This window comes from Grus americana, chromosome 2, assembly GCF_028858705.1.
Source record: "Grus americana isolate bGruAme1 chromosome 2, bGruAme1.mat, whole genome shotgun sequence".
Lineage (NCBI taxonomy): Eukaryota > Metazoa > Chordata > Aves > Gruiformes > Gruidae > Grus > Grus americana.
In genome coordinates, this window is record NC_072853.1 from 145,267,967 (window position 1) to 145,294,149 (window position 26,183).

The window sequence follows — 26,183 nt, forward strand, 5'->3', positions numbered from 1 at the left end:
CTTGTTGGGGTGGCAGAGATCTGAATTAAGGCATTGCAGGTAAATAGGGGTTACTAAGAAGTTGAATATGTAGGTTACAGCAGATAAATTGTAGCAGTAGGGTGGCAAACACAGGAGATTTGGGTAATCTACAAGAGGAATTCAATCAAGGCAAACAGGGAAAAAGCTATGTTGTCAAAACCGTCCCATGTAACAGGTTTGAGGTGGCTCCTCATCAGCCCCAGGTCTAATAATGTATGTTTCTACCTCTGCCACTGTAAGATGGCAGCCATTCAGTCTGTGGGTGTGACATCAGTCTCCCTGAAATGAATGGAAGTGGCAGACACCTTTATGATTTATTTTTACTGAAATGGTGACACCAGTGCTGCCAGCAATTATGGGCAGGGGGATATCACAGCATTTAAATAGAGGAAAATTAATGAAATGTCAGCCTCTCCTCATGTTATTATAAGAAAAATTAAAATATGCCAACATTGTTAGAAACATGGGGAAAAAATACATATCAGAGAGACTCTGATAAGATCCTCCACCTTTTAAGATCTTCTCTTGAGACAGAGTGAAAAAGCAAACAACCTTACCACTTATAAGTTTTCTTCTGTCTGAGAAAATGCCAATGTTTTGGGCCAAGGTTTGTGCCAGAGTAACTGCCATTAAGTCTGGCTTTCCAAACTGAAAGAAACAAGCCAGGTAGGAAGAGTATTCAAGTTACATACAGGTATCTCAGATACAAGTAAAGCTTTTCTCATTTCAAGGTAATAAAAGGCAAAATCAGATGCACAGTGTTAGAGTTCTTACTTCATAGCAGCTAGATAATGGACAAATAAGGAAAACTAAATGCTGGCTTATCAACAAATTAAGTAAGAGAAGGTCTGTTTCTTGCCATTGTGGCTGCAAACAATGGGATATTGCAGAATCTTCTGAGAAGTGTATATGAATCCATATCTGACTTTATTCACTCATCACTCTTCATTGAGACACCTCTTCTATAAAGCTGCATGAAAACTCTGCCTCAGCAAAGAAGCAGCAAGGTATTCTGAGGAACATGTCTGCACTGATAAATTCTGTGCAGATAAATTTCCATCACTTTTTACTCACAGCAGTATCCCCACCTACCTCATTCACACCTCCGCCTTTAAGCAAGGAGCAGATTCCACCAGTGTGGGCTACACCACTCCGACTGCTCTGAAATCGACTCCCCCTTTGACAAAAAGGAAAAGAAAAGAAAGTTTACCTTGCTCAGCTCATGAGTTTTGCACCTATCCATCCCAGTATTTACCCTTCTGATTTCCAAATGAGAAACTGGCATCTGCAAATGCTGGTTGCCACTGCTACACTGCAAACTATGCAAAAACAAAATGGGAAAAAACAGATAACCACTCACAAACCTCACATGACAAATTATCTCCAGGAAAGTTATACCATCTTCCCTCCTCCTTCTCAGAGTATCTAATACAAAGAAGCATAAGGGGACTATTTTGCCAAATCACCTGAATATTACCAGCCCTTTCTTCGCTGACATATTACTGCAGCAAGTGACTTCCGCTGGCACGTGCTACAGACAGAGCACAGGAGAGGCCACCACATTGCCAACACATGAGGAACTAGTAAAAAGACATGTGTCTAGCATGGCAATGGTGATGTGGCAAAACTCAAAGAGAGGTGGGTTAGTAGCTCCCTGATGCAGAGGTAAGTGAAAACTCCCTGCAACTGCAGCCCATCTTATCCAGGTGACAGCTGCACTGCGAGCCTAAACTAATCATCTCTTCTGTGCTGCCCATGTCAGCATGAATGACTGCCAGTTACTGGAGACAAAATATACTCTGCTCCACTTCAGCATACTGATCCATCCGAGCTGCGGCAAATTGTTTTTTAAAAGGAAAACAGAAACATATCAAGAAACAATACAACGGACTAACTGTGCTGAAGGTGAAAGTTCATTTGTAACCAGTGTACCACCACACCAGCCAGCCTCACCTCCCAACTTAGCTGTTTCTCACTCACAGACAAAATTTCAGAAACTGATATTCTAAACAGTCTACGAATGCAATACCTCAAACATCAGTGGTGGTGTTACAGACAGCACTGGAATTAGCATTACAGTGGCATCCAGAGTCCCAGTCACAGGACAAATAGGACCTCTTTGCCCTAGCTAATCCACAAATATTCAGAACAACAACACTTCCCCCAAAGACCTTACAATATCACCAGAGAAGATACACGAAGGATGTGAGAAAACTTGATTCCCATTTTACAGATGAAGAACTGAGATGTCGAGAAACGAGCTCTCTTGATGACAGAAGTCAATGACAGTAATTAAGTACGTGCAAAAATTCTGAGGCTGGATACTGGGATTGGGTATCCTGGCACTCTACCGAAGTCATGTGAAAGTGAGGTGTTTAGGTTAAGTTTATTCATAGACGCTTTTACAACAGTCAGCAGGGAGGGATAAGGACTCCAATAGAGCAATTCATCTGGCCTGTCTTGTGTGGATCAAAAATCTCAGTCATGAATGTCTCTTCTGTTTTTGTAGATGCATTTTGTTATATCAATCTTATTTCCAAAACAATTAAGATATTTAGAGAAAATAACATTCCTCCCAGCGTATTCTTCCTATAGCACATATCTCTCTGGAGAACAAATTGTTTCAAGGATCTGAAACACTTCAGTAATCCTGCAGCATGCAGGTCATTCATCAGAGTAAAGCAGGCCACGGTGCTTTTTAAGCAGGAAACCTCATTGGTTTCAAAACCAATGTTCTGCTTTTAAATAATACAACAGGGCTGTCCGTGCTCTACTGCCAAAGAAGCCAATCTCCGAGGTGGAACCATGCATCACCTTTCAGGCAGCTGCACTTGCAGAGTAAGTAATTGCACAGAATAACCAAGGATTGCAGCGCATGCAGCTTGGGCTTAGTAAATTAAAACTAAAATGAGATTCAAACCTCTAGTTGCACTGGCAGGCAGTTTGTGCATAAACTTTTCCCCACCTCCCCATCAGAAACATTTCTGAATTATTGTGGATTACACACACAACAGAAAGGAGATGCATCAGCCACTTGTGATAAGCAACCCCCAAGGAAAGAAAAAAACCCAGTAATAAAACATTACACGAGGTTACGTACGAAAAAAGGTGAACTGCGTCACTTTTCTCTCTGATAAAATCTCTCCTATATTTCATAAACTCACGTAGGGTCACCAAGGGGTTTTCAGATATGGTGAACTTGTTATCAGTAGCCCAGGTTTCCATGGCAACCAATACTATCCTGGTGTTAAGTTGTTCTTTATATATCTAGTACATTAACAGAATGAACAAATATATTATGTCAAATAGAATAAAGGTGAGTTTTACCCCTTTTTTTAATAGATTGCATTTTTACATTACTAACTATTTAGCTTGTTCTAGCACACTTTAGGTTCTCCCAGGGGATTTTATCTCCCATAAAAATAACAAACAAACATGAAAACAAAGTAAAATCTAAATTTTAGGCCTAATCTTCAATCAACAGTCTCAGCCTGTAAAACGATCCCTTGCAGGTCCTACTCAGGTAGAGGTGCATAAAAAATGAAATGGGATTTTTGAAAAGTTACTACAGAACCATTCCAAATAGTTCAAAGATTTTGAATTAATGGGTCTTTTATAACCCATCCAACTCATCCCAGTAACACAGGAGGGCTCTCTTATACCAAATAGTGATCTATCAAACCACAGCTTTCACTGTAAAGCACCTCTACAGGAGTATTTAACTTCATGCTGGCTGAATCAAGAAAAAAGGGCCATCCTTTTGATGCTGGGGGTTAATACTCCACACCAAATACTTTCAAGAGTGAGAACCACATTTTTCTTTTTCTAGTAATACTCTTCTGGTGTGAGGTGCAAGAGCTAGCAGCAGCTTATACAATTTAGCGTCACAAATATAATCCACATAATCCACCTGTCTGTCCCTCTTCTAACTCATTTACTCAAACATGCCTTTTTCTGGAGAAATTTTAATGCACTCTAATTTCATAGATTGTCTTTGGGGTTTCCAGTTGTCAATGCAGGGATCCTTTGTTAAAAACTGTCATATGTAAGGTGCTCTTTAAAACTCAGGCTCAAGAGATTGATCCAGCAGGATACTTAAATGTTTGAAGCCACAAAAAGTCTCTAATGCTTTATGTTAGACAAAGTATTTATAGGTGGCTGACTGTGGTTGTAGATGAAAACTTGTGATCTTCATATTTATTATTATTAGGTATACCATGAACTGACAACTCCTGCATCTATCGGTAAGAGAATCATATGACTCATCTAACACATAAAAGAACATTCAGTTGAGTGATACTTACTAAATCTGCCATGTTCACAACCGATTTAGCATAGCTGTTTGTATGGCCGACTGACAAGCGGTGCTTTTTACACTGCAAAATAAACACAGACAAGTTACATATACAGACTTCAGCAAAATGAGCTCCATTTCCAAAAAAGCACAAAGTAAAAAGCAACTACATCAACAGTAAAACCCCTGTGCAAAGTTTTGCCTCCTGTGCTGACAGTAGTAAACTGCTCAGAAATGCACACTACCGATATACTTCACAACAGCTGTTGTATTAATTCCTGTTTGGAAAGTACTCTAAGAGCTTTACTGAAAAATGCTATAGGAACAGGAACATATTGTTACTCTCTTCATTATCTTTATTATTGGCAATTTTAAAGTTAATTCCAAATGCCAATACAGAAATTAGCAACACTATTTCCATAGTTGAAACTTCTTTAGAGTTGTTACCCCAAGAGTGCCTGCATCCATGTTTTAATCTATCAATCAGACTTGCTATTTTTTTTAGTTCTCTCTCTCAAACTGCCTTCTGGATTTCTTCATGTACAATTTCACGTTCCATAATGCCATAGTAACTGGTTCAAATCACTTTAGCAATCAGACTGCAATGGTACCTTTACTGACATCTATAACATAGTGCTATAAAGATGACACTGAAGACAGCTGTCCAGGTACTCCTATCTGCAGAAAAAACTCTTACAAGTGAGCACCATGGGTATGAAAGTCACAAGTCTCTTCAAAGAATTTAGGACAAAAGGACTAAGATTTTCAGAAATGTTTAACCATCTTGTGCTCCGTGATGCTTGATTTTGGAGTAAAAGTTGTCCATATTTTCTGGAAGTTCAGTGGGCAAGAAAAAGTGCCCAGCAGCTTGGGGGTGGGAAATGCATGCTTTCAAGCAGGAAAGGGAAAAAAAACCCACCAAAAATGAGGATATTACACTTACTAAAAAACAGAAGGACAGGACTGTGAGGCTAAAAATGGTAAAAAGGATGAAATGAAAAAGCTACAAAATAAATAGAAAATGAAGCACAGGAACAAAGGGAAATAAATATACCACGCAAGTCTATTTGCAACTAAAACCTCAAATTTCAGGCCTCCAGCTTCTCTAAGCATGCTACGGAAATGTTTTCAGTATACTAATTTATGAGCTTATTTCAATGTTTGGGTTTTAGCAGCTGTATTCCCCAACTGGAAGCAATAGTTGGACAAGCAGCTGAGAGGGCAGCCAGGAGCAGCAGGGATGCAGCAGACCAGAGGAAGAAACACGAGGTTCATTGCTCGCTCTGGAGCGCCTGGGGAGGGTGAATGGCGAGAACGGCTCCAACTCTGCGGAGTGTCAGCTCCACACTGAGTGCATCCAGAGTGCCACATCCATGACACACACAGGGAGTAAGTCAAATACACTTGTGTGCTAGCTCAGGCCATGGGGAAAGGGAGGAGCCCAGAGCATGCAGCTTCTTCAAGCATGGATGTTCATTGGCATTTGCTTCAGAGAATAAACTCTTAAGTGGACTGACTCTTGCAGTAGCTATAATTAACCAAAATGAGGAAACATTGTCCTTGGGGGGAAATCAGCCCAGACAGATAAGGTCTCAAGGGGAAATTTGTGGCTTCAGGACTTCAGGATCAAACACAATGACACCAATTTAGGGAATTCTGCATCCAGTATTGTCCATTTTAATCCAAGGATTTATTGCTATGCTCACCAAACTGAGCTGATGGAGAAGTACACTGTCCAAGGACAGTGGCACATTCCTTTTACGCTCTGATGTCTATTTTTGCCAATTTGGATGTTGCTTGAGAGAAGCTGCACATTACAGAAAGGGTAGATAAAATGTATAGATAACATTTTGATTTTAAAGCCGTAAAGGACCATAAAATCAGCTAATGTCAGCAGTTGGAGGGGCATCACCAGTCTCTGAACTTTATTCAGTTATTTCTAGATCAAAACCTATTGTGTTTGACACCACCACATCTTCCAGGAATACACTGTCTGGATTTGAAGACTGCAAGCAATGCAGAATTCACCATTTGCTTCGATATTCCTTTCATTAATTATTAATAATCTTCACTGGCATAAATCTGTGCCTTTTCCCACTTGAATGAGCCAGGGTTTTCTTCAATAGACTAATCTTTATCATGTCTCTTTCCACTACATTAAAGAGCCTATTTATGTTCTCCGCGAGAAAGTATACAAGCTTAAGAAAATAATTTTCTCTACATTGATTTGGACGTATCAAAAAAATCTAGTCACTATTAATCTCCCCATTGTCAACAGAAGCTGCACAATTGCAATAACATTATTGATTGCTGAGTGGTTATAACTAAGACAAGTGCTCAAGAAAGCCAGAAAGAAAACCATCAGCTTAAGTCACACTGACATTAGTTACTTTATGATACAAAGCTTTAATTTATGACACTCCTTTCTGATACTCAGGCCTGGTTGCATTCTTGGTGAAATCACCCTGCCAAAATTCAGAAGCAACTTCATCAATGGTTAATGAGACCATAATGTCTTATCTTAAGGGCATACTGAATTTATTCTGGTCATATGTTGTTCTTTATTGTTATCCTTTATGGACCAATTAAGACAATTTGATGTTAGTGATAACCGTAAGATGCTGAAGTGTGTCAGTCTTACCATTAGATGATCATTTACAATCATTAACTCAATGTATTTTGTTTCCTCTTCAACTTTGTGTGGAATCTGACGAACCTACAGAGAGAGTACAACTGTAAGAGTCTAACAGAGTACAGAGAGAGTGTAACTGATAACTACAAATGGCTTCAGAAACCAAACTTCTCACCCATACATTTTTTTCTATTCTCTTAATTCTGGTCTCAGATATTGATGAAACTTCTGGTGCTTACGTGCATCATTTTAAAAAATTCTTTCACCTACGCTAGGACATTTATATGACCTTAAATAATGAAATCAAGTCTTTCAACCCATCTAATCCCAAGTTTAGGTTTTTTTAAAATGAATCCTCAGTGGGGCCTCTGTCTCTAAAATTGGATTGTGTCAGCTATAAACTTTTTTCCCAAAGAGAAAGGGATCCCTCCTGAATTCTTTATGAAAAATCTCTGTAACAATTTTATTATTTATTCGCACACTGCTTGATTCACACAGTGAACACAGTACTTACCTCCAAGTTATGCCTATTTTGCATTTAGAAACATTTACGACTGTGCTTCTTCATGGTGTCCTTGTTTTCCTGGGTTTTCCAGGAGAGTTATTACATCATTATGATTTAAAAATGCAGAATAATGACTAGTTTATAGAAAGGTAGCAATCTGATATAAAGTAAGATCCTCAAGAATGACTTTTGGAATTTCTCCACTGTCTTTCTCACTTCTCTTTTGCCTCTGAGAAGCTTACATTAGTCAAAGGTGTTAAAGTCATCTTCTCCTCCCACTGCTCTCATTTTTGCTTTTGAAAGTATTTCATTTTTGCCTGCGCCGTTCAGGTCCCCTGACCCGGCTCTGTTTTGACCTGTACCATTATTTGAGCTCCATTGCTAAAATGCAAAGAATTGCTCCTATCTAAAACCAGGGTACAGACAAACATCAGCACTTAGTGGCTCCTCCACTTTAATAAACAGGGAATGAACTCTTAGTCTTAGAATATTTATATTAATCAAAGTCAAGTGAGATAAAGTAGCTACTTGTCACCATTGCAACATAAAAAATATTTGTAAATGTTTCATTAATTGGGAGTTTCTGATAAAGCTCTACACTGGAGAGAAAATATTTTAGCTACTTTTCATTTGCCATTTAGCAATGTTTAACAATTTTACAACTCTTCAGATAGGCAATGTCCAAGGGAACCCAACAATGTTTTGTCAACATTAGATACCTCTTTGTAATAGCTGTATTGATAGAGAGAGCTCATGCCAAACCAACAGCAGCAGCAGGACTCCATCTGGACAAATTAATTCAGCAGACACAAAATAAACTTGATAGCACATTACTCATAAACAAGCACATTGGCACATACCTGCCTTTTACTTCTTTTGTGTCTTGGCTTTACAACAAACTTCTGTGATGTAGTATTCATTTGCCAGAACTCTGAGCAGAAAACACAGGCAAATACATTGAATGTTTACAAGAATACAGCCCAACAATTAGTGACCCTGATGCCACATGACAGTAGTATGGCATTCTTCCGCACATCAGATGCGGTAACAACTCCTTTTTTTAAGTTTCCAGCTAGAAAGGAGGCAACGTTAAGGATGATTCCCAGTAACGGGGTTTTTATTAAAAACTCTACTAGTGATAATCTGGGTCTGCTGAAACAGATGATCTGTGGGTGTCACGCTTCAGAAAGCACAGCAGATGTTCTATGCCAAAACTTCACCAACACGGGGCACGTAATATTATTAGCACAGTGCTTCCATGGAGTGAATCACATTTTGGGGAATTCAGCAGACATTCACAGAGCTCTTGCAATAGCTACCTAAATTAATAAGAAGAGCACGGAAGGCAGAATTAATGCTTTAAGACGATTATATCCACAAAGTAAAATATGTTAGGGTTGGGAGAAACCTTATGAGATTTTGGCAATGCTCACTATCGATACAATATTCCTCTCTGCTAATCCCACTGTGTCTTTAATTTCTTAAACCTCTAATCATAAGCACCAAGTAGTTTATTCTTTTGCCAAATCCCTTTCACCAAATCTATTACTAGCCTCTCACGGAAAGGAATACATTATAAACTAAGCAGAAGACAATACTTGCTCTCACTGTTTTAAATGTCCAAGAAGTACTTTTCCATCTTTAATTTTAAATTCATAGTCCCTGCCTCACTTCTCTCTACACAACAGAAATCTCTTTCCTTATCCTATATAAACATGTTTACTATTCACATAATCCCAAGAAGATCTTCTTTGAGACATGTAAATTAAATATTTGCAGTTGCTTATTTTGTAATACGTCTTTTTCCTTTGTCCCCTCCTCTGTACCTTCTGCAGCTTTGGGCATCCTTTCAGTCTTCAGGGATTGAAAATTGCTTTCAGTATTCCAGAGTGATTTTATCAGTCCTGCAGAGAAGTAGACTGTACTATAGGAGGTGTGTAAATTAAGGGACTTCCAGTTCACATACCTATGTACACAACTTTAGGTTGTATTACAAAATCCTAAACAGTTCAGTTTTGCGGGTGAGACAGTAAAATTTCTCACAGCTCCACCTCCCACCTCCTGTACATTAACTGTGCAATTTCTGCATAAGGTTCAAACAATAGGATTAAAAACAACGCTGATAGGAATTTGAAAGGGCTGCCATATCAGCAAAACCTTAATACACAAAGCTGAATTGCCCATCTGACAAAACATTACCAGGCATAAGTGCTAACCTTAACCAGGAGTGGCTAGTTACTGATAAGACAAAACCAGGACAGCAAAACATGACTAACTGATATTGTCTTAGCTACATCTTGGGGATTATACTGTCATTTTGGTATGTGAAGTTTGCAAATATCTTTTTATGGAGGGGCCTGGACAATCACAGGCGCTTTTCTTAAAAATGTTTTCATGGTTACACCAGTGCACATGAGGATTTTCTTTACAAAAATGACCTAAAATAAATTAAATCACATCCCTATTTATTGCTTAAAGACCTGCAGTCTCTAGAGCTCCCGATGATAAGAAACTAAATCTTGAAAATTTTTTTACAAATTTGTTTATGATTATGCTTTACATATGTTGATTAATTTAGTCTGTATTCTAGTGTCGCACAACTGGCTCTCAACCTGTCATTTTAGGTTTTGCATCATGGTTAATAAAACTGGTAAAAATACAACTTTTCAATCAATAAAATAATAATTTACAGTATGTATATAGGGTCTCAGATAACTTTCCCTATAAATACGATCATTTTACCCACCATCGGAAGTCAGTCATCTCTAGAGGGGAATGATGCATCCATTAACGTTAACACATTAACACACATTAACGCTGCACTATAATTCACAAGCTGGGTGCATCTCCAGCCAGGGACCCTCAGGCAAAAGAAGATGACCAGCAAAGTCACAGGAAATGCAGATAGCTGAGAAAGCCTAGCGGAAATTTTCATGGAAACATGTTAAAGTGTAATGAGGATTCATAGAATCACAGAATCATTTAGGTTGGAAAAGACCTTTAAGATCATCAAGTCCAACCATAAACCTTACACTGCCAGGTCCCACTAACCCATGTCCCAAGTGCCACAGCTGCACATCTTTCAAGTGACCTCAAAGGAAAAGGACATCTGTTATGCACTATTTGAAAAACACCACCTTCAATAACATAGCGCTGTCTAAGACCATGCCAAGGCACTATATGTCTCAATACAGAGAAAAAATAGTCTACTAAATTATGAAGTTAAATGCTCAAAGCATGCCAAGTCATCCATCCAAGCTTCCCTTATTTAAAGTCCTCATTACCTCCTCAGACCATTGTAAAGTACAGTATGATTAATTCTTTTCTGCAATAGCGTCCTCCTTTTTTTTAATACCCAAGAAGCAAAATAATATAAAAAGTACATTGCTATTGAACTGTGGTATAGCAATGTGTGCTTTTACTATCACTGATATCGAATAATCCCTATTACTTGATTTTTTTTTTCCTTTCTAACATCAATATTGAAGCTGATGATACATCCAATCCATTCCTAACGCAGTTCTGAGTGGAAATCTTAGCTTACATATAGACTCTTTTAAAAATAAGAAGAAAATCTTGACATGAAGGAAGATCTCTTTAGGCTGAGCAAAATGATAAATTATGAGAGCAATAAGGAATATAAGAAATACTGATGACATAACCTAGCACAGTGATTGCTAATAATAATAATGATTCTGCTGTAGTACTTAAAAAATTCACAACAATACTATTAGCAATTAATTGCAAATATTGTTTAAAGAAAAAAAAAGTCAAGACAACAGTCGGGATTCTCCAGACCAGCAGGGAAGAGGCAGTGCCAAGCAGAGACACTGGTGGGACAGCATGTGCGAGGAGTGGAGGAGAACACAGGCCAGGATGTGCAGCAGGTTGGGGGATGAAGGACAGAGCTCCTGTGGGCACAGGGAAAAGGGTGGTGCAGAAGGTAGTGCGGACTGCTCTCATCCTCTGAAGCTGTGGCTATGCATGGAGGATGACTTAAAGACAGAGATAAATTGAATAATCACAGACAAACAGTGGGATTTCTAATGAGGATATAAACTATTACATCTAACAGAACTTTCACTACAAACCTCAGAAACACCTTTCCAAACATTTTTACAAAAACAAGTATGGGCATGTGGGAGAGCAGACTGTGAGTTAAAGTTTATTTCTCCATATATGGGATCCTAAACATAAAGTAATGGAATATTAGCACCTCATACCTCTTATCCACTTTACAAATATTGTATAATTAAGACCACTAGCACTCCACAACTAAATCTCCTTTTCAACCTTTTCTACAATCTTGTGATTCTAATTCAATCTAATGGAAACATCTTCCATTATGTCACATGCTGGACTTTGTACATCAAAGCCAGCAACTATTTACTTTGTATCTACAGTAAAATCAAAACTGTACATGCATATCTGGATTTTTGTAGGGAAAAAACCCCCCAAAACAATGAAGCCCTATTTTGACACTTTTTTTTGAAAATCAAGAAGCTTTGCTGGAGGCGAAACTGGTGGATTATAGTTGCAATGAATTCCTTTTCATAATTTTAAAAGCAGAAAATAATTTTATTCCAAAATCTTGAAAACAGAAAATTTCACTATTAGGAAATCTTATAAGACAGCTGATAGATATCTCCTAAGTACCCACTCTAGCAGTCTCCTACTTTAACAATCTGAGACAAAAGATTTATTTTAAACTCAGCAGTAGTCACATTATTTCCAACCTTTCAAATGACATATCCTCAAGAAATGGTGATAAAAAATGCACTTTATTATTTGGCCTTATGTTCAATAAAGTGTTCTTACACTACCATCTCCACGAGTACAGGGAATAACCATGGTATATGTCTAAGATGCACGTAAATGGGAAGCTTCATGATACAGATGTCAATGTCTTGCACTGGATGAGCCTTTTGTGCTGCCTCTCCATCCCAACACCTCCTCCACCTTGCCTGGGCAATCATCAGCAGAGGACATGAGGCACCAAGCTGGGATACTGTTTGTTTAGACTCAGAAAGATTGCTTCTTCAGAACTGAAATCAAGGTAACCCAATTGTAGCAATTTCCCTTGTTTTTTCTCGTTACCTCTCTGAATGATTCTACATTGTTTGCCTAACAACTAGCAAACCTGCACACTGTGCTCCAGGGAAGGACCCATCTATGTGCAGTACTCAGCACCGCAAGATTCCAGATCCAACTGTTACCATAGGACAAATAGTTTGTAACAAGATGACTAACATTTGTAACTCTCCTGAAGAAATTAGTCTATAGGTGGTTTCTACCAAAATGACAGTGTCTATGAAGGCCAGTTTTATTTATCTGGGATATATTTTGTAAAGTAGGAAAATGCATCTGTAAAACTGCCAAATCCTTGACAGAATGGGGATATGCCATAAATACTGCAATTTTAGCTTCAATTAACAAGCCAACTTCTCAGATGAAAACTCATTTAAAAAAAAAAAAAACCACTTCTCCTTCCACACACAATATAAACTGTGGGGATTCATCACTACAAGCACTTGAAACCACTTCTGCCTCCAAATTCATTTGTACTGAAATGCATGACCCGCACTACAGCCAGTACGGTGAAAGATGCTGAACGGACTGGAGATGAGAGAGTCACTAAACAGCAACGACATTTGGCAAGTTCTTGTCTCCCAGGCTTATGCTCACACCATGGTACTCACCCTGTATCCAAAAAAGGAAAAATCCATGAAGAGTTATCAACCACTGGCAATGTGGGGTTTATTTTCATCATCTTTAGGCTACGTTAGTTCTTTCCGTTCTACAACTACTAGCATATAACATAGTCCACAGACAGCACGACTTGTTAAGAGAAACATATATCACAAAATAAAGGTCTAGGAGAGGTTTGATTCATTGGATTCAGGTTTTTTTCAGTGCTTCAGGGTCTTTTCCAGTGCTTTCAGTGCTTCAGATTCTTTTTTTTTCAGTCCTTTTTTATTAATTGGGAAAAAGAAGAGGTATACAAAAAACCAATATACTATCAGAAGATTATCTATCAAACACAATTAACAAATTTGGCCTTAGACTACAACAAGTCAGTAAGTCATGAATATTAAAAAAAGCATACCAGATGGCAGGTCATCCGAAGGGAACTCTATCAACTTGGATTTGTAAACAGAGTGGAAATGGAAGTCATCCTGAAATAGTAAATAATTGCCTGTATTAAATCTGGATAAACTAATCCATCTCACAAGCATTAACTAGACAGTTCCAAAGGTCCTTGTTACCGAACGCCTACATCAGTAAACATGCAAGTTGCAAGGCACCATTATTCTACACTCTTCTCCTTTTCCTAACTGTGATGTGATCGCTAACACCACAGTTAATCATCTTTTATTTGAAATATCTGAGTACATCAGAGTGGCTGAGCACGCTTAGAGCTAGGCCTAAGAAAGCTGCCCAGGGAACATCAATGAGGGTCACAGGAGCTGCTGAACTGGAGCTGAGGCCAAGACAGGAGGAGAGGGATGTAACGAATCCAGAGTGGGAAGTGCCAGAGAAGGGGACAGGGCACCCACAGGCTTCTGCTGGCTCCAGGGGACCCTCGTCACCCTCTGGTGCTGCACTGCTCTACATCCAAGTGTTACGGAGTACACACATATACACATGCCACTGCCTAATTTTTGGAGGTCTACTTTTGTATGAGGTAAATGAGTTGAGAATGAGGGGATGACCCTTTGGTCCTAGAGCCTTACATCTGCCCTGTACCCATGAATGTCTGTATTCAACAAACAACACAGCAGGACTTCTATAAGTTCTACTTACATCTGAAGTGTAGTTTTCATCTGGCTCAATAAGGTAAGTATGATTTCCATCATAGAACATCCCACTGTCAAGAGCAGGAAATATAAATTCTGATTTAATAAGCAAATACTAGTGCAACATGGAAGTAAGTTTAAAAAGTTCATGTAATTTAAAAATTCAAATGTTTAGAAAAAGAAGCAGTTAAAAATGGTTTCAGGAACTGAATGTAATTCTGAGTAAATCTTTGGTTTCTTCACTTCAGAAAAAGATATTCTCCCCCATGGTGATACAGACTCTTCTTTATTCCCCAAAGCTTCTCTACAACACATATAAACACCACAAAAATTGGCTAATTTAGCCAACTGAAAATCCAGTCCGGAGCCCCCACTCCCATGCAAGAGAGATCTACCTGCAACAGATAAATAAGGGGCCTGTCTTTAGGAACACGTGTATTTGGAATATGCGCACAGCTTTCCCCCAAATAAAAACATTATTGAATTGAATTGATCCTTAGGTTTTAATGATTTTAATTAACTTTCTCCTCAGTAATTTTACATAGTACCAAGTACAAAGGGCATAACGGGCTCTTTTGGGCATAGGGGGCTGTTTGGGGCATTTCAGCAATAATAATTATGACAGATAGTATTTTCTTTTTAAATTGAGTTAGTTTAAGTTTATATTTCTAAGATATATTAATAGCTATATACATTATCATATCAATATGGACATTATATGATGGTCATGATAAGAAGACAGGAAATCCCATCAGACAGGCTTCCAACTGGTTGGGATTAAAAGAGATATAGAGGACCAAGCCTTCTGCCATAGCCATGGTACTCTTGTTCTCTTTCTTAATGGCATAAAATCTTCTCAACCACAGAAATTTGAAGGTCATTCATGATAAGCGCACTGCTATGTATCCCAGAAAATCAAACACCTTGCTTGCCCACACACAGTCACCAATTTTCTATATTAAATTCCAACACACAGTTCAACTCTAAATGAAGAACAAACTGAACTGTTAAGGCTCTCTAAACAGAAGAAGATAGTCTGTGGCAGTAACACTAGATGCTTTTGCATTACCACTCGAATGTACAGCAAAGGTGAGGTCTATTCCTGCAAGGGTGTTTTCTATTAAGAGTTACCTTATTTACTTAGGTAAAGAGTGTACTGAGGTTTAGTCCTTAACATAACACAGGATGCACAAGTGTGGTTGAATTGCACCTTAAAAGAAAGCATTGATACAGACATTACTCTGTAAGAGCATAAAACCAAAGGGCATTTTTTATATCACTACCATTCTGATCTTCAACCAAATCAGCATTTTTTTTTAAACATTTTTGCCTTTATTGCAGTGGCATACACGCATCATTGGGATTAGGCTGTATCAGCATGTCCCTTTCAAAGTGCCACTGCTAAGGGCTTTAAACTTGGCCAGAAATATGAGCTGTAAGTTCAGACTTGGCACATAGTACACAACAGCAGCATGAAAGCGAGATTATTTATTTATTTAGATTACTCTTTAGCAAACTTCTAGGCATGAAAAAAACCCCACTAGAATTATAAACAACAAAATTGGATATTTTTCTTTTTTCTTATGCAACTTTTTTTTTTTTCCCAGCAAAACTGATTTTGGTTCTGCACAGGACCAGATGTAGTCAGTAAAATACTGTCATTCTTTTGCTGACTATTAAGAAATAAAAGCATATATTAAGCTTGTAAACCATTACAGCTATTGATGAGCATACTTCTCTTAATATCATTCACTTACAGGATTAACCATGTAGCATTCACAGAAGTAGCTTGGGTTACTGACTGTATAACGTACATCAAGTGTGACCATGAGCGTATCTCCAATTTAAAGCTGTTTCACCTTTCAAATTACCTGTGCCTATTCTTTAGAAATAAATACCGTCTACATAGCTTAATGTAAATATTCTAGCATCTGCTGAAGCTTCTTTGCCTGGGAATAAGATGAGATTTGGGAACATCTTGCAGCTCTTAATCAGGCAAAACTTCCTTCCCTCTAATTGCAATTTTACTTCAGCACAGTCTGCAAGACAAAGTGCTATCAGCAAACAGCTTCTCGTGCCACTGGTGCACCCAGCAGCACTGACCTCTTAGCAAGTCACTCAACAGTGACAAGAATAATAGTCATGGCTGACCTACAGATCTGACTTGCCGACTCAAAGCATTCATGCCTCTTTTCCAACTGACTTCAATAGTCCAGTGCTCTGTGAACAAATCACACAGTCATGGATGTGTGAGAGAGAAAGCAATAGCAAAACACAGGCCATTTCAAAAACCTGAATTTTGATTATGTATGTTCTTCAAACAAACAAATTTGTAGTCGTTAAAGTCTGATTTGCAGTAGTAACAGCAGTTTTTATATTCACCACCAGTGGGCAGCAAAATCATAGACCAACCTGGTGTCTGTGCAACTTGCCTTGAAACACAGGACTGCAAGCCGTGCCTGACTATAGCTTGTTTATATCCCAGCAACCCGTGTGTTTTGCATTCAAAGTTTTTTGTGTTAACTCATAGGAAACTGTGGTTACTGCATATGCCACAGAAAACAACAACAATAAAAAAAATCCAAACAAAATGGCTTGCTCAGAGTTAAGGTTGCAGAGATATATTTTTCATTAGCAAAGTCATTAAGAAGAGAAGAAATTATTAATTTTAAGTAGTCTATCAGTCATCCAATTAATTTAAGTAATAAAAGGAAGATCACAACATAGACATTACCACCAGAAGAACTCATAATTTATAATTAAAAAACCACAACATCATCTCACATGTATGGAAAATTCTGCTGTTACTGGCCAAGATCTAGGGGTACTAATAAGTAAGAGAGGAGATTAGCATGAACTTTGGTAATATGAAGCTTGTTATTCTATTAAAGGCATCTGTTCTGTCTTATGCACTTCCTAAAATTCATGAAAGCAAAGCTCCTGCCCTGCAGACCTTATTAGAAGATAACTCTCCCCAGCTTCCCTTATTCCAGCGAGACACTCCAAACTGTGGTTGGAACTAAGGAGCTCTGATTGCCAGTGTAAGTTTCTAGTAATTACTTAGTATTTAAAATAGATTGTGGAGGAGCTAATTGTAATGATGGAAATGCAGTGTCAGAGAATGTAAGTTTAATACAGCTCAGGAAAACATTACTTTCTCACACTGGAATTACCAGTCTGCTATAGTAAGCTTCATATCGCATCTTCTCTCAAGGGGGAGCTGAATTACACAGGGAAAAAATGCATCTTTCATCACGTAACTGCTAGAAGGGAACAATTCGAATATCAGGCAGCAGGAGGGTCAGTCTTAAGAACAAACCCACAAAAGGAGGGCGTGAAAGGACATATGCAGGCTCTCCTTCCTTTCTGATTTTTCTCCTAGGAGTTAGTAGGGGCCAAGACCTAATGGATCACTGCTAATGGAAGCCATGCAGTGGCTTAGGATGCATTAGGATGCTACTATTTTTAGGCTTACTGTCCATACTGAAACTAGGCTCAGGTTTCTTGAGCTGCTCAACCTTGATCATAAAAGAGATAAACACAGCTGTAAATCAGACAAGTGCAAGGATGACAAGCCTTCTGCATGCATTCTCCCCCTTACTAACAAAGAATATACAAATATAAAAGAAAGACACTGCTTAAATATGTGTACTTATATGGTTGATACCAAAACTACAGAATAGTTGCAGACAGACAAAAAGCTGAAGATTTCCATCAGCTAAGCCCTTCTTCCCCAGAAAAAGGCAAAGCTCAGGTAATCTCCACACAGGCTCACTTGCAGCCATGACTTTTCAAACTGATCTCAGTATCAAAAGCGCTGAGATCCTGTAATTCCCAGATTCAACAGACACTGAAGTCACTTGGTTGCTCTGAAAATCTGACTAGCATCTTTCAATAGTGCCAAAAGTAGACAGGTCCAAAAGCTGTACAATCAACACCCAGCTCCATGTAACCTTCAGATGACAGACACTTTAATGATATTACCACTAAAATGATGTACTTTAAAAAAATTATTGCACAATTTTATATCCTTTCTTCCAGATTTTCCAAGATTTTACTATATCAAAGGTATTTATCCCATGCACACAACTTAAGGCCAGCAATTCTGTGAAGAAAATGCATAGGACAAGGGAAACTCTAAACTGACACATTCCTTTGTAAAGAGAGCAGAAAATAAAAAGAAAATACATCATTGTAGCAAAAGAAAAGAACATAATTTCCAAATGTTTCATGTAAATACTGGCAGTGGTTTTTATTCTTATAGAATAGGATTTTTTCAGCTACTTTTACTCTTCTATCTCTATAATAAATTATCTTAAAATAATACCTGGCCACTGTCGTATGTCCTCAGTTTAAAAAAAAAAAGAAAAGAAACTTGCATGCTTTGTCAGTAAATTCTGAAAACAAACAAACAAGGCTTTTGCAAGGTTCAAATTAAACCCATTTTCTCTAAAGATCGTTGAGTACTTAATATTGGTACCAAACTAGTAGGAAAATAAATAGCACTTACTGTACTACAAACAGCTTTATTTTGCTCAAAAGACTAATAAGCAAAGGCCAGTAAAAACAAAACAGCAGACTTACTGTAATCCATGGCATGTTGACAAGGCAACAAATGATACAGGATTTCCTCGAATTTCTCCCTGATAATAGCAATGTTCTCCTCCCTGAAATTGGAAATTGAGAGCGTAAATCCACAGGACATCCCACAGTATCACACTCCATCCTGTCAAACACTGCTTTTTCATAAATACATTGCCAACCCATTGCCAACTTTAAGTCCAGAGAAGGGCCACGAAGATGATCAGAGGGCTGGAGCACCTCTCCTATGAGGACAGGCTGAGAGAGTTGGGGTTGTTCAGCCTGGAGAAGAGAAGGCTCCAGGGAGACCTTATAGCAGCCTTCCTGCACCTGAAGAGCCCCACAGGAAAGCTGGAGAGGGACTGGTTACAAGGGCATGTAGTGACAGGATGAGGGGTAATGGTTTTAAACTGAAAGAAGGTAGATTTAGATTAGATATTAGGAAGAAATTCTTTACTGTGAGGGTGGTGAGGCACTGGAACAGGTTGCCCACAGAAGCTGTGGATGCCCCATCCCTGGAAGTGTTCAAGGCCAGGCTGGATGGGGCTTTGGGCAACCTGGTCTAATGGAGGGTGTCCCTGCCCATGGCAGAGGGGTTGGAACTAGATGATCTTTGAGGTCCCTTCCAACCCAAACCATTCTATGATTCTATGATAACCCACTGACATGGCACCAAGAATTGACTATCACTCACAAGGGTTTTCATCCCATCTACTTGTCTAGGTTTGGTACCTAGACAAACATCATCATTTCAACTCTCTACACCGAATGGAGATATTTTTACTGTGAAATCCCTGGCATCCTGAGACAGCTTTCAGAGACAAATGACTTCAGAAGTGCTTCATTGACTAGGAAAAGAGTTGGAAATAGTCGGCTTAGACTCAACACTTGGTCTGCACATGGCTACATTGGACAAGATGAACTCTGCTCTGAGGATAAGGCAATTTCCTCCAAATTCTGAGGAGAAAGGTATGCTTATCAAATAATAATAATATACACCTTTCAAACCGAATCCAGCACACCTTACTCAAATAACCCCTCCCTTAGTTTCACAGAAGTCAAACTAATAGCAAAGTAAGCCCTACTGCACACGCACTGAAGGTATTCAGTATTGCACAATGTCAGTATTTGTATGCAAAATTCGAAAAAACAATTCAAACATCCCTTAAATTCTCACTGCCACTCTACCCTGCAGAGGAACTTACCTATTAGTGCCTTGCCAAATTCAGCTATGTGATATTACTGCACTACCGTTGATTAAAGGACTATGAAGATGATTTTCAGTGCTTTTTTTTTTTTTTAAATAACAACACTTTATTATTTCTATTCCCTACCAGCAAATGTATGTATAATCTACCTAGCCTAATGTACTCAGTCATGTGAATATTTATGTCCATTTACTGCAGGGAGGGAAAGGCATTGCAATTACTGCTTTTTTCAGAAGATGGCAGTCACTTGTATGATGCATAGCACAGTCATTTTGAACATCTGACATTAAATGTTCTTGGATTTTATTTTTCAAATATGAAAAAAAAATCAAGATCAGGCAAAAGGCAAGAAAACACATAAAATATGTTGGTAGTTTCATGTTTTGATCAGAGAATCCTGTTCTGTTTTCTATAAGGCGTGCAAACTATTTTTGTATGGGTACCTCTGCTCTGAGGTGCTCTCCTTAAGAGAGCCTAGGAGTCTATCAGTGTGTGGCAGCTCACAGGGAAAGAGACCTGATCTCAACCTGGTCACTGGAAATCGTTAGTTCCTCCTCACAATCTTCTCCAGGGCATTTCTGCATGCCATGCTGCTGTTGGACCCCAAAGCACTCAGTGCCAGCGCACCTGGATGCTCTGACCATCAACAGCAGCGCTATAGAGACATGCAACACCTCATCCGACAGACTACAAGTCTGACACTATCTGGCAGGCTTGTTGCTTCACTTTGCGAGGAGAATCTTCTGGCATATCTTCTGTTAAAAGTGTTACACTTTTTTTTCAATCTCATTATTTCCTCTCTTCTACATACCACTTCCTTTCACTTGCTGCAGTGACAGCAGTCACCTCCACTGCCTATCCACCTCAGCATCTTTTCCTCTGTGTATCTGGTACAGACAGAGCACATCTTCACCAAACTGACCTGCAGAGTGAGTGTCACGCTACCCACCATGGGCACCTCTCTACTAATATGTCTGCAGGAAAATGCTACTAGTGCCATACAGGTAATGTTCGACAGGCTGCACTCATGTTTATCTGGCTCACGTCCATGAGAAGCTCCGGGACCAACCCTCCATACCAGGCTACAGCTGGGTGTCTGGCAGAAGACATATGACCCATCACCCTTGGACCAGCATTTATCAGGACCATCAAGTGTTTGGGACTCGGAGTACAAGTGAAAAGGAAATGGTCTGAGTTTCTGCTTTGCACTCACATGCATTTTAGCCACCATCTTAGTTACTTTAAGCTCTCTTCCTTTGAGATTTTCTTTCTTTCAGTCTGTAGGATGTCCCCCACTACAGGATCACAGTACTGCTTAAGGCTTTCAGGTCTTTCCAGAATATATGAACAAAAAGTGAACAAAGAGAGACTCCAGTAAGCTAATAACAAAACTAACAATCAAACTATATGGATTAGCTAAAACCTTATGAGTAATAAAATATGCTCAACAGAACTCTTGCAGTAGTATTCCTGTAAAAGATGCAACTGGACTAAGCACATGAATATGGGAATAATATTGAAAAGACTATCAGTAGGGAGTTGTACAGAGTTCTACCTGTGGAAGGAATTTGGAGTAATTACACAAATTGGTTTGTTCTCAGAAAATGTAGTTAATATGTACCAGAAGTAGAATCTTAGGCTACATTAGTTTGCAAAACCTTGTCCTTGTAACCAGGAGGACCATTTTTCATACTAAGAATCCAAGTTTGTGGCTCAAAAGTGTGTTTTGATCTTCTTAATGAGAATCAAATAAATGCCCCATGATAGTACCTCCAAATTAATTTATTCCATAATAAATCTATGAACAAATTTTTACGCATACAGATCTAGAAAAGTAAAATATAACAAAAACAGCTCTAAAGTTTTGCCTAGGAAAAACACAACTCAGACACAAATTCTATTCTATTTAATCAAATAAATTCAAGTCACTGATCTACTGAAGTTCACAGTAATTCTGGCAGAGACAGAAATATAACTCTGATCTTCTCTGTCTCGGGGACCAATTCTTACAACTACAAAACATTTATTTCTATGTATGAACATCTGGGGAATATTTTTTACACATGGACTTACGTTCCTATCAACGTAATGTAAGTCACCTCAAGCCAGTTAATAAAATTCAAGGGGCTTAAATGAAAATAGCTATTTCCAAGTACTTGACGCACTAGCGGTGTGTTGGGTTTTTTTGAAGAGAACTCTTCAGTGTAAGAAATCCTGCTGTCAGGATACTCCTAAATGAAGTTCTGAAGACTGTTAGAATCTCAGCAAGGAAATAGGAGGTGATGCAGACAGCACTAGCAGTGGATGGCTCTGGGAAGAGTGATTGCTTAGCACTCCCTAACAGTGTCTCAAGCAGATAAAACATGCCAGTAACATGTGGCATATGGTGGGGAGGGTGCAAATTGTATATTGTACTTTTGGGATACTCGTTTTCAACAGTTCACAAAACTTGTGAAGAGAAAAAGCACTTAAAAGTACAAAATCTGGGACTGATTCTGTACTGAGAGTCGGGACAACTGACTGAAGGGCCTCTACAGGTCAGTGTTTTCTTTAGGGTACATGTAATTTTGGACAAGAAGTTTACCGTCATTGCCTCTGTAGTGCTGAGGCTGAAATCCTGCAATCCTGTTGGTTTTGACATGTACTAAAGATCCTTTATAGCAGGTGTTGTAATAAAATACACTGTACTACAGGAAGAATCGCAGTACATGGGAGATCTAAGACCACCAAAAGATTGAACATAATCATCACGTCTATCTTCTTTTTCTCTGCTCTTGGAAACACTCACTGAAGGACTGGGGTTGTCTCTCATCTCCATTGGTAGCTGTAGTGGTGAGACAGGAGTTGAAAAAAAAATCTTCATTTTTTCCTAAAAATATTCTGGTCCCATATGAAAATTAAGACTTCCCCCAAGAGCTGAAATTAGCACCATTACCAATAACAGTTCAGTCCAGAGCATCAAGGGTGTTTTGTGAAGAGCTATTGGCTTCCTGTAGCTATTAGAGCGCTCTGCTCTCTCAAAAGCAGGCAATAATTGCCCATCTCAGCAAATCAAACCTCCACACTGGCCTTTGTCAGCTACTGGGGAATGGTTTAGTGTTAAGATGAAGAGGAAATAAGACTGTTCTTCTAACATATGCCAGCCATCAGTGTGAGCAGCACAATTACCCCTTTCTGCTCTGAAACCGAACTTGGCCAATGTAGAGTCTGGGAGAAAATTAGGCTAAATATCATCTCCGTGAGACAAGGTCAGCCCGGTGACAATGCCTGTAACATAGGCCTGCAACATACACATGCACGCACTCACATCATACGCAAAAGCAGTCTAATGCTGCAGCAGAGAGAAGTTCAACATTTTTGCCTCCACAAGGTGCACAACCACTGTTCGTGCTGTCATTAGCATGACACAAGGCAAATTTTCTGCCAACGTGCGTGGCACTGAACTGAGGAAATGGACAACTGCCTAAGTTCTCTTTCCTTCATGAAACCTCACAGCCTTACCGGTGACTTCCAAGAGCAATACAGAATACATAGATGTTTAATAAGAAGTCTATTAATTTGGGGACCTAAAAATGTAATAACTTCCTACCAATTCAGATGGATTAATTTTCAGCCCATTTCAGTCCAAGTTTCCCTGCAGCCTGTCTGGGTAGGTAGTGTGGCAAAGATATTAAAAAATGAGATTTTTAGCAATGCAAATAAAATCTGTCCCCATTTCTATCCTTTAAGATAGTAGATCCCTGCCCAGAGAGGCACCAGCTGCTAAGAAATCACAGAAGAGATGAAAAACACATTAACTGCTATTCACAATGAAGGGGAGAAATAAGTAAAGCAAAAAAACAGCCACGACAGTCAGTGATGGCGGCAGTTCACTCTTCTCTGCAGTCTCAGTGAAGAAAGCATCTGCTGACCATACACTGACAGTATTTGTTATTCACCTCAGAGACACTATGACCTTCCCAGGGGAGGAAAATTAAGGATGTACATTCATCTGCTTTCAAATAACACCCGACATCAGATCTTCAAGTAAGCAATTTTCTGCAATTAGGAGAGGTGCTGGCCATTAAAACTCATGCTACACTCAGGCACTGACCCTCAAATTAATAACTTCCTTCTTCCAGCAGCTACATATTCCTATTTTAACACTCATTAATCCAAAGGAAAGGAGATTGCTGGTCTAGCTCAGGTCACAGTAACACAGATCCCTCTTTCCTTGCAGCAGAAAGCTCCCAAAAGGCAAGCTAATGACCACACCACCACTCTATGAAGTGCCAGATAATGATTAGCATTTTCAAGAGCTACCCTTTGTGCAGTCACGAGTTTTAAAACTGCTTCCTTAGCAATTGCTCAGATCTATTTACAAATTATTGATGCTTGTACAAGTTTTGGCCCAGTGATAACTAAGACTGCATGAGAAAGAGCAACTGAAGAAGAAAATGCGCATGCTGTCACTGACTTCTACGGCAGAAAATTACTTGTTATGGATGGGTTTCTATTTTTAAATAGAAAAGTCAAAATGGCACTTTCATCTGTGTAACTGCATTGAAAGAAAATCTCTTTTAATTGACATGTGCAACGGCAGGGGCCAGCTGGCGGGGCTGTCCTGCGGCAGAGCCCTGGGCTCAGCCCTTACCCAGCTCAGCAACAGCTCCAGGGACCCTGGCATCACCTCTTTGCAGAGTAGGTCTCTGGACTTAGCTACGGTGTACTATAGACTCGTGAAAGCCTACTGTTTTGAAAATGTGAACACTGCTTTCCCTCTGTAGGAGGACAGCTATCACATGTACTCATACATAACTCAGAGCCAACGTGCTGTAGTGACATTAGGTTATAACGCTATTTCAGATTCTGAAATCAGAAATATGGATTCCAAAATTAGGCTAAAGCATCACCATTTCTAAGGCTTGTCCACAAAATGCCCATGTTTAAAGACTGTTGGCAGCACTCTTAAAAAACACAGACACACATGTACGTGACAGGATCCTGCACACAGGTGACTCGCTCCAATGGCCATTGGTGACTCATGGCAAGCGCTTTCAGCAGATGGCGTGTGCTATCGAGGCCAAATGAGGCTTGTGTTTACTGCCCAGTAGCTACGAGAGAAGATGCTCCACGAATGTAGCTGCAGGGTGTGGACAGAGAGCTCATGCCAGCACAATGCCATCTGGTCTGGGAGCTGCCTTGGCATCTGCTTGGGAAACAGCCTCTTGACTTGCTTTGCCTTACCTTGGTGTTAGAGAAAACTATTTTAATTATAAGCTGCCAGATAAAGATCAGGCAGAGGACAACAAGGTTGGTTACCTCTTCCTGCCTACTCTGTTGTCGGCTCTTGTAGCAGTGCCTAGTGTCTGTGAGTCATGGTATACAAGTAATTTTAATGACAGTCATTTTGCCCTGTTCTTGCATGCCTGTACATAGGGAAAAGGGAGCAAACATTTTAAGGGACTATATGAAAATTCTTTATAATCTACCCATACTAATTGGTCACATCAGTTCATCAGCTTACTCCTAGTCTGAAGCCAAGCTATAAGCACATGATGTACAATATCACTATAAACACAACACAGAAGATGAGAGGTTGGCACACCTACATGGATACCAATCATTCAGAAGAAGAAAAAGTTCTGAGTAAAATGAAGAAAAATACTAATTAGATTTCCTTATTGGCTCATTATTTCTGAATGACAGGAACTTTTCTTTAAATGAGAATTCAGAACTTGAGACTGTGTCTAGAAACATTAACCTACTGTATATAATACAGTGCCAGTTCGGTATCCATAGGGAACAACAGGTGTGTCTAGGCAAAGCTATTTACAGAAGTCAAGATCAAGTAAGTAAAGATGTCAAGCTAAAGCACACTGAAGTCTTGCATGGAAGTGGTCTTTTGGAAGTACAGCAGCTTCAGTTTGCTTAGCTTAATTCTCCCTCAAAGGGATTAAGTTTAACCCAAAAAGATACTTTTAGTTTCTAATAAGAGCATCTACAAAGGGATTTAATGTTCTTTAATGTTATAGCAATAGTTAATTTCTCTCAGCTATACTCAGTCCTTGCACGGTCTGAGTTTACAGAACATTTGGTTGATGCCACTCTCTGCCTATGTATGCTGTATGTTGTAGCTTATGGAAAATAACTCATGAGGTGCACA

At 39.1% G+C, this 26,183-nt stretch overlaps 1 protein-coding gene across 6 annotated transcripts in view; it reads right to left on the reverse strand.

The window, feature by feature from the left end:
- The window catches only part of ADAM22 (ADAM metallopeptidase domain 22), a 135,495-nt gene that overhangs the window by 40,043 nt on the left and 69,269 nt on the right, over positions 1-26,183 (reverse strand). For all 6 annotated transcript variants that reach the window (XM_054815010.1, XM_054815006.1, XM_054815004.1 and 3 more), the window contains exons 5-13: positions 18,834-18,916; positions 14,257-14,320; positions 13,559-13,628; positions 8,313-8,383; positions 6,957-7,031; positions 4,326-4,397; positions 3,122-3,288; positions 1,114-1,198; positions 579-669 (exon numbers count right to left, since the gene is read on the reverse strand). In XM_054815010.1, the coding sequence (XP_054670985.1) occupies positions 579-669; positions 1,114-1,198; positions 3,122-3,288; positions 4,326-4,397; positions 6,957-7,031; positions 8,313-8,383; positions 13,559-13,628; positions 14,257-14,320; positions 18,834-18,916 (778 nt within the window). The remainder of the gene's footprint in view (positions 1-578; positions 670-1,113; positions 1,199-3,121; positions 3,289-4,325; positions 4,398-6,956; positions 7,032-8,312; positions 8,384-13,558; positions 13,629-14,256; positions 14,321-18,833; positions 18,917-26,183) is intronic.